We start from the raw sequence: 9,912 nt of genomic DNA, 5'->3' as shown, positions 1-9,912 counted from the left end.
GGAGGGACGAGGTCGTGGTTAGAACGCTTGGTTGAGTGAGCGCATGAGACGAGACGATGAAGAAGAAGAGCTGTTGCAGAGTTAGTGCGTCAGAGAAAACCAAGAAGAAGAGCTGGTGTGATGTAGCCTCAAATTTTTGGCATGTCTAGAACAGCGGTTATCATTTCCAGTCCTCGCGTACCCCCGCTCTGCACATTTTGTGTGTTTCTCTTATTGCTTCATACGTTTGTTATATTTGACTGTAAGTGCCCTGCGAAGTGTACATTACCGGATATTCCGCCATGATTCCAGTTTGAAGGGAGCATATATGTTCCATACAAAGGGCATTTAAGTGTGCGAGACATGAATTTAAATTGTATTTATTTACAGAGGTATATTATGTCCCACTTCATGCTTCTCTAGTAAGTTTCATTTGTGTGTGAAGACGCTGCAGGCAGCGGCGCAGCGCAAATCTGAAAATGAATATTCCAAAGTGAAGTAAACTTCCACAGATTTCCCCTGCTCAGGGAGTAGGGAGCAATGCACACTGTATAGGGACCATGTCAATCGGAACACAGTTCATGCACGGAGCTCACTTCTAATGAGATGTTCCACACCACAATCTGTCAAGCACATCTTACCTAACCCATCTCTTTTAGAGAACTACAGACCGTTTTCCCTTCTTCCTTTCATTGCAAAAACACTTGAACGAGCTGTGTTCAACCAAGTCTCTGCCTTTCTCACACAGAACAACCTCCTTGACAGCAACCAGTCTGGTTTCAGAAGTGGACATTCAACCGAGACTGCCTTGCTCTCAGTTGTTGAAGCCTTAAAGCTGGCAAGAGCGGATTCCAAATCTTCAATACTTATCTTGCTGGATCTGTCCACTGCTTTTGACACTGTTAACCACCAGATCCTCCTGTCAACCCTATTGGCAAAGGGCATCTCAGGAACCGCACTCCAGTGGTTTGAGTCTTACCTATCAGATAGGTCCTTCAAAGTATCTTGAAGAGGTGAGGTGTCCAAGTTGCAACATCCAACTATTGGGGGGCCTCGGGGCTCAGTTCTTGGACCACTTCTCTTCTCTGTCTACATGGCATCACTAGGTTCCTGTCATTCAGAAACATGGCTTTTCATACCACTGCTATGCTGAGAACACTCAACTCTACCCTCTCATTCCATCCTGATGATCCGACGATAGCTGCTCGCATCTCAGCTTGTCTAAAAGACATTTCTTGCTGGATGAAGGACCACCACCTTCAACTCAACCTTGCCAAGACAGAACTGCTTGTGGTTCCAGCAAACCCATCATTTCATGACAATTTCACCATCCAGTTAGGCACATCAACCATAACTCCTTCAAAAACAGCCCGAAACCTTGGAGTTATGATTGATGATCAGCTTACTTTCTCAGACCACATTGCTAAAACTGTCCAGTCCTGCAGATTTGCTTTATTCAACATCAAGAAGATCAGGCCCTTTCTTTCGGAACATGCTTCACAACTCCTTGTTCAAGCTCTTGTTCTGTCCAGGCTGTACTATTGCAATGCTCTCTTGGCAGGTCTTCCAGCCAGTTCTATCAAACCTTTTCAATTAATCCAGAACGCGGCAGCAAGATACATTTTTAATGAGTCAAAAAGAATGCACGTCACACCTCTGTTTATCAATTTGCACTGGCTACTAATAGCTGCTCGCATAAAATTCAAGGCATTGATGTTTGCCTACAAAACCACCACTGGCTCTGCACTGCTTTACTTAAATTCATTACTTCAGACTTATGTGCCCTCAAGAAGCTTGCGTTCTGCAAGTGAACGTCGCTTTATTGGGCCATCCCAAAGAAGCACAAAATCACTTTTACGGACTTTTAAATTAAATGATCCCTCCTGGTGGAATGACCTGCCCAACTCAATCAGAGCAGCTGAGTCCACATCTCTTCCATCTTTATTTGACCCTCTAACTCTAGCACTCTCTATTCTAATTCTATTCTTTAAAAAAAACACATCCCTTTTAGACTTGCACTCAATTCATTTGCTGCTTGTTTTCTTTAAAAAAAAAAAACTTGCTTTCTATTCTTTTTTTGTATTTTATCGGTTTTCTTTTCAATTATTATACAATTAACAAAAGCAAAAAGATCTGTAACACTAGCTTGCTCTATTCTTTTTCCATTCTATCAGTTTTCTTTTTATTTATTATATTATTTTAAAAAACCCTTGCTACGTGTACTGCGTTAAGCTAACTGAGACTTGTTATAGTCCTTGTATATCATTGCTCTTTTGTTTATTTTGATTGCTTCCATTGTCCTCATTTGTAAGTCGCTTTGGATAAAAGCGTATGCTAAATGACTAAATGTACTTTTATATTTGATTAATGTTCTATTTTGACCCCTTATAGTATGTTGTTGTTTTTTTTGAGGGAGGGGGCACAACAATACTATTCTGCTTAGGGCACCCAGTTGGCCAGCAGCGACGTTGGGCAGAAGTATTCCTTATATGTCCAGATCCTATATTTATATTATAACACACATATTTTTGGCTCATTTACAACACATGTAATCCATCTCTCATTGGATGAATCACTGCACCACCCCTTACGATGTGACTATATAATCTGTTGAAGTAATAATAAACTTTGAAGAAGTTTGTGAACAGACAATTGGCTTCATGTTCATAATTCTTTCCATGGGCCCATGCAAGGACTGAGAACAGTCGAACGGCATCGAAAGATAAAGAGCTAAAATATTCTTAACAATTAGCCTATATTTTTATAATGTTAAAAATGTTTCCAATTTATAATAGCCAGGCTACTATAAATAGGAAATATTGTTATTGCACAACTTTGCATTTGTTTCACCTTGGCAGAACTGTCCGTCAATTGGAAGGCCATTGATACATGTACATGAACCATCAGTGGTGTCATCACAGGCCTGGTATGAGTGACACGTGTCATTCGGCCAAACAAACAGACCCTCACATTTACACTGATACTGTGTTTCATTCAAAGAACACACTGAAAAACAGCAGAGGAAGAGTGGAATAATTGACAGAGTAGATATCAGTAGTTATGTTCTGTTTTTTTATAACTTTAGTAGTGTCACTACTTGTTGATTGTACATTTACAGACATCAGAAGGATATTTAGCTAATGAATGATGATGCTTTGACAGTCTCACCTGTTGAAATGTTGAAAGCTGTTATTTCAACACCATTGTCCATTTGAAATGGAAGTATGACAGAGTTAACAGAAGATCTGATTTTGCTGATCGCTGCCGTTTCGGATGCATTCACTTCAACAACCATAATGTATTCCACTGGATCTATACATAAGAAAACATAATGTGATTTCAGTAACCATGAGTGCAAGAGTAGGTCAATATCAAGCCACTCTCTCAAAACAAACTGAAACTGATCATTTGTTTATTTTCATATATAGAACATAAAACTATTATCTGTATTTGAGTGGAGGACAAAACTGTGAACCAGACCTGCACTTCTTCGTCTTATATGATGCACTGGCCCATCTGTGTAGCTAAACTGGAATGATATATATTTAAAAAAAAATCTCACACTGAATGAATGTTACTAATTCCAAAGGTATTTATTTCTTTAAAAAAAAAAAAACTTGCTTTCTATTCTTTTTTTGTATTTTATCGGTTTTCTTTTCAATTATTATACAATTAACAAAAGCAAAAAGATCTGTAACACTAGCTTGCTCTATTCTTTTTCCATTCTATCAGTTTTCTTTTTATTTATTATATTATTTTAAAAAACCCTTGCTACGTGTACTGCGTTAAGCTAACTGAGACTTGTTATAGTCCTTGTATATCATTGCTCTTTTGTTTATTTTGATTGCTTCCATTGTCCTCATTTGTAAGTCGCTTTGGATAAAAGCGTATGCTAAATGACTAAATGTACTTTTATATTTGATTAATGTTCTATTTTGACCCCTTATAGTATGTTGTTGTTTTTTTTGAGGGAGGGGGCACAACAATACTATTCTGCTTAGGGCACCCAGTTGGCCAGCAGCGACCTTGGGCAGAAGTATTCCTTATATGTCCAGATCCTATATTTATATTATAACACACATATTTTTGGCTCATTTACAACACATGTAATCCATCTCTCATTGGATGAATCACTGCACCACCCCTTACGATGTGACTATATAATCTGTTGAAGTAATAATAAACTTTGAAGAAGTTTGTGAACAGACAATTGGCTTCATGTTCATAATTCTTTCCATGGGCCAATGCAAGGACTGAGAATAGTTGGACGGCATCGAAAGATAAAGAGCGAAGATATTCTTAACACCTGTGCTATGGGAAACTTCCAGGGCATGTGCTTTGTGTGTGTGTGTGTGTGCGCAAGTACCGCACTGAGTTGTTTTTCATTGCCTATCTTGCTTAAAGGTGACCGATTACGCAAAAATCACTTTTATAAGGTGTTTGAACACAGTTCAATCATTTTCTCCTATTAAATTCGAATAAGACAGAGATATTATTTATTGGACCAAAAAAAAAAAACAGTACACAGAATCTCTTGGATTACAATTTGCAGCTAGACAGATGTACTGTTACTTCCTCTAGTCAAATATCTAGGTGTTATATTAGACAGCAACTTTTCTTTAGAAAATCATATTTCCCATGTTACAAAAACTGCATTCTTCCATCTTCGAAACATTGCCAAGCTACGAAACATGTTACCTGTTTCTGATGCAGAAAAGCTAGTTTATGCATTCATGACCTCTAGACTGGACTATTGTAATGCACTGCTAGGTGGTTGTCCTACATCTTCAATAAACAAGCTACATGTAGTCCAAAATGCAGCAGCTAGAGTCCTTACAGGTCAAGAAAATTTATTCTTTAGCTTGGGTTAAACAAATCAATTTTGCTTGGTTGGAACAGCAGCTACGCTAATTATGTCTCTATTTGTTTCTCTGTTTTTGCCTAACTAGGATTTACACAAGCTTCAGTCTGGATCCAGAACACCGGAGAAGAGATGCCAACCCCTCAGAGGACCTCAGATGATGCCAACCCTGAAACAACATACAGAACTACCAAACTTTGCTATAAGTTTGATTGCATCATATAATAATTGCTGTCAATAGTGTTCATCGTCTGTTTGATTACATCTTTAATTGATTTTTCCGTGCATTTCTGCCATATGTACATAAACTGACAGTCACCACTGATAAGCTACTACTAAATATTGTAGAAGCTTAATTTTCTGTAAAGTTCCTTTGCAACGATTTGTATCGTAAAAAAGCGCTATACAAATAAACTTGAATTTAATTTTTATCGCTCCATAAACCCCGGTCTGTGTAATTTATAAACGCGCATTTACTATGCACAGTACAGTCAGATTGCGTGATATTGTCCTGTTTTGTTGTTGCCGGTATGCCGGAGCATGAGCTCTTGAACCTCCGCCCTCATCTGAAAAGGGAGGCGGGAGCACCAGCTCATTTGCATTTAAAGAGACAAACACAAAAACGGCACATTTTGGCTCATACCCTTAAAGTGCCCATTTCAACAAGATATAAAAATGTATCTGTGGGGTATTTTGAGCTAAAACTTCACATACACACTCTGGGGACATCAGAGACTTATTTTACATCTTGCAAAAAGGCACAGAATAGGTCACCTTTTAATACCTTTTATTTTCTCATTCATGCATTTTTCTTTATCAATCTATCGTATCAATAACCAAGTACTGCTCTGCCTAAATATAGTTTTACATATCTAAGTGACCAACACCAGAGAACACACGACTTCTCCCCTGCTCCTCCGGTAGTTGGGCTATCAGAGCCATAGCCTGCAGTACTTTCATGTATCGTGTAGCGGTGCTCTGTGTATACTCACTGACCTGAACTTGAATTCCGACTCAAGGTCTTTTCTCATTCACCTCTCTCCTGTTACTTCCTGTTGCTAAAATCCGGGCCTTGTCCAAAAAATGAATTGGCTTATACAATTTGACAAATTAAAAAAAAAACTTTTGCCAACTCTAATGAATGTCTCTGATAGCCATACTTTTTAGTATCAACAATGGTTTACATCAGTAGTTTGCACTGCTGTACAGTTGTAAGGCTAAAACGACATACACCCTCCTGTGTCTGATCTCTTCATGAATAATTCATGACAATCCGATCTTCATAAATGAAACATCATTGTGCAGAGTCATTGGAACATGCAGAGTAACATCATTGTGCAGACTGCAGAGTATTTCAAACCTGCACAAATGCTCCATGTCATCTGTGTGTGTGTACCTGTCTCGCACAGCCAAAGTGATCTTCTCTGGGCTGGGATTCTTAAGCTCCTTATGTGCATTATCACTACTCCAGCCAGCACATGATTTGCCATTGATCTGCAGAATCTGATCACCAAACCGCAGCCCTGCCAGTGCTGCAGGAGTGTTAGCCTGCACTAATTGCACAAACACGCTCTGAAACACACATTTGGAAATGTTAATCAGAGATTACCATTATACTATTGGGGTGTAATGCTATGATGTGAATGTGGATGTCATTAATTAAAACATAGAATACTGATACACAGAATTAATTAAAACATAAAATATCTAAATGTTTTATATATTTTTCACCTAAAAAGTGCAGACTATTGCCATGTTGCAATAGATTATCTCTTGTTGGACCACTGCTGTTTTTATCTTAATCTAGATTAATAAATTACATTAATTCAAATGATTCATATCATTAAAGAAATACATTATCTATGACTTTGAGGCGGAGGCCAATCTTCCCATCCATGTCTTTGCAAAGCACCACCTCCCGTACACCCTGTCGAATCTCTGCCCTCTTCACCCCCAGGTCACTTCCTGTTATGGGGGCTGCCTCCCAGCTCATTCTAGGTATGCAGACACTACGAGCCTAAAAAGCATTGGGGAATATATAATTACTATACTGCAAAAAATATTTTGTCAAATTACCCAAAATATACTTCATGCAGTAACATCAATTAATTGGTTTTATTCAAGACAAATTTTATTATTTAAAGTGACTGCAATCAAGCTGACATTAAGAGAGAGTGTTTTGGAGAGAGTCGTTTGTCCCACTTCAGACCTGATGCTCATGCAGGTTGCCAGATTAGGACACGCAAGAGGAATGAGCGCAACTGACAATGGAAGGCAACAAGTCTTACATGCAAACAAGTCTGCGTTATAAAAAGCTCTATAACCAGAGGAATATTAAATGAATGCCAAGGCTTTTTAGGTCAGGTAGAATCTGCGATCTCTGACCCAGTTCGTTTCCTGTTGCTTGTTTCCTTGTTTACAGATCATGCTCACCTGAATCCTAGTTTCGTTCCTCGTTTTCTTTTGTGAATATACGCCCTCGGTTTCATTCAGATTTTTGTCAGTTCTTATCTTAACACTGCCTATATTTTATTATCAAATTAAAGGGATAGTTCACCCCCCAAAACACATTGTCTTTAATTACATGCCCTCATGTCGCTCCAAACCCGTAAGACCTTTGTTCATCTGCAAAACACAAATTAAGGTATTTCTGATTAAATCCAAGAGCTTTCTAACCCTGCATAGACAGTAACGCAACTGACATATTCAAGGCCAAGAAAGGTAAAAAAGGACATTGTTAAAATAGTCCATGTGACATCAGTGGTGTCACAACTCGGAATAGTGTTCCAAGATGAACGAAGATCTTACGGGTTTGAAACGACATGAGGATGAGTAATTAATAGCAGAATTTTAGTGTGAACTATCCCTTTAAGCTGTGATGTTTTGTAGTTTCCTGTGGATTTTTGCCTTTTATCTTTTTTAGTCATGGATTATTTTCATTTTTTTTTTTGCAAAAAAGTACATTTCTGTAGTAAGTACTTTTTTAAAAAATACATGCAAAAATGTTTTTGTGTGTTATTTTTAAAATGTGTATAAGCTGATGAGCAGTTCTCAGACACAAACACACTCACCCCACTGGTCTGGTCAGGAACTAAAGAGGAAAGAGTTTGTTGAGCATCTGCACTGAGATTTAGACCCATAAACTCATTCAGCTCAGGGTACAACCTGCTAGAAGTAGCTAAAGAGAGAGAGAGAGACAACATTTAAAAATTGGTCTAAGCTACATGGATGCAAGTGAGAAAAATTGGATAACTAAAATTTATTTGTTTCCATGAGTTTTCCAAGCCTGAAAACTTCAGTTTTGAAATTTTCATAATATTTCCTGATTGTTCAAGACTGTACGAACCCTATATATTCAGTAACACTTTAGTTTAGAGAACAGTTTTAACTATTTGCTTATTAGCATGCATACCTAAAGTATTCCCATACCTAAACTTAAGAACAACTTTACTGTTAATAAGCAGAAAATTAGGAGTTTGAGGCAAAAGTCACAATTTATAGTGAGAATTGGTCCCCAAACTAAAGTGTGACTATATATTCTAAAGCCTCTTTTGAAGTACCCATGGTACCCTTTGAAGCTCAGCTTTAGGGTCTAAGCCTCTTTTCTGTCATATATTACGTAATCACACATACAGCACAGTATGTGATTCTTACCTATCTCTTCAGATTTTGAATCATAGTAAGGCTCATTCTGGCATCTGGAAGGTTCGGGAAGAGGTAAAGCCTTTAATGGGTTTGCAGTGGGGGTGTTCTGTGCCTAAAGAAATGTTACATTTTGGATTGTTAGATACATTTTAATTAATTAATAGTGTCTAATTATCTATTAATTATATCTATCTAACCTGCATGAACTTATCCACCTTCATGTCTTCTAGAGATGGATACAGTGACATGGTTATCCTGTTTCAAGCACACTAGATGAATTTCCTGAAGAAATGTTAACTTTTAGTTCATGTAACAATAGAAATACAATTTAACTTACGGTCCAAAAACATAAAACACGTCATAGAAACGTAGGCCAGACAATCATTATTATTATTACAATTTCCTTATCGCTGTAGGCCTACATGTTTTTGGGTGCATCGCAGATGCATATTACTTAAAATGGTCATATGATGTTGCTAAAAGGAACATTATTTTGTGTATTTGATGTAATGAAATGTGTTTATGTGGTGTAAGGTTAAAAAAAAAATTTTTTTAAAAAAACATTTTCAACATACTGTACATTATTGTTTCTTCTCTATGCCCCGCCTTTCTGAAACACATCGATTTTTGCAAAGCTCATCGGTCTGAAAAGCGAGGTGTGCTCTAATTGGCCAGCTATCCAGTGCGTTGTGATTGGCCGAATACCTCAAGGGTGTGACGGAAATGTTAAGCCCCTTGCCATACTGTGATGCCCTGTCCGGCCGGAGCGACGAGACAGAAACATTAAAACCCATTATAAATTAGGCATTTGTTGCATCCAGTGGGGACATAATTACTTATTATAATGACTTGTACTGTCTTTTTACGCGTTGCATTGCATCGCGCCACGTAAACATAAAACCAGTGGTGGAAAGAGTACTGGAAATTTGTACTTAAGTACAAGTACTGTTACACTGCCTAAATAATACTCAATTACAAGTAAAAGAACTGGTGTCAAAACAGTACTTAAGTAAAAGTACAAAGTACTCCTCTCAAAAACTACTCGGAGTACTAGTTACTATTTAGCCGAAGATATTTAATGAATTACCAAAAATATTCATATCAAAGATATATGTGGATAATAGCTACTTTGAACAAAACCCACTTTTATCTTATTGACAAAAGTATGTGAATTAATTATGATATAGGAATTTCTAACTTCAATACCTTGAAAAATATCAATATCAAAGTACCAGTGAACCGGAAGTTGCAACTGACTTCAGTGTTGTGATGTACAGGTACATCTCAAAAAATTAGAATATCATGAAAAAGGTCAATATTTTTTGTCACTCATTTCAGAAAGTGAAACCCATATATTAGATAGATTCATTACACGGAGTGAAATATTTCAAGCCTTTATTTCTTGAAATTTTGATGATTATGGCTTA

At 37.4% G+C, this 9,912-nt stretch overlaps 1 protein-coding gene across 3 annotated transcripts in view; it reads right to left on the bottom strand.

Moving 5' to 3' along the window:
• LOC107561531 (syntenin-1-like) overlaps positions 1-9,912 on the bottom strand; it is a 30,872-nt gene that overhangs the window by 9,531 nt on the left and 11,429 nt on the right. For all 3 annotated transcript variants that reach the window (XM_016245994.1, XM_016245995.1, XM_016245997.1), the window contains exons 3-7: positions 8,683-8,767; positions 8,495-8,597; positions 7,912-8,018; positions 6,696-6,857; positions 6,237-6,412 (exon numbers count right to left, since the gene is read on the bottom strand). In XM_016245994.1, the coding sequence (XP_016101480.1) occupies positions 6,237-6,412; positions 6,696-6,857; positions 7,912-8,018; positions 8,495-8,597; positions 8,683-8,733 (599 nt within the window). In that variant the 5' untranslated portion in view covers positions 8,734-8,767. The remainder of the gene's footprint in view (positions 1-6,236; positions 6,413-6,695; positions 6,858-7,911; positions 8,019-8,494; positions 8,598-8,682; positions 8,768-9,912) is intronic.

The sequence above is a fragment of the Sinocyclocheilus grahami genome, unplaced genomic scaffold, assembly GCF_001515645.1.
Source record: "Sinocyclocheilus grahami isolate Dianchi unplaced genomic scaffold, SAMN03320097.WGS_v1.1 scaffold777.1, whole genome shotgun sequence".
NCBI classification, from domain to species: domain Eukaryota; kingdom Metazoa; phylum Chordata; class Actinopteri; order Cypriniformes; family Cyprinidae; genus Sinocyclocheilus; species Sinocyclocheilus grahami.
The sequence above is the reverse complement of the archived record's forward strand: the minus strand, read 5'-3'. Positions and strand labels throughout refer to the sequence as shown.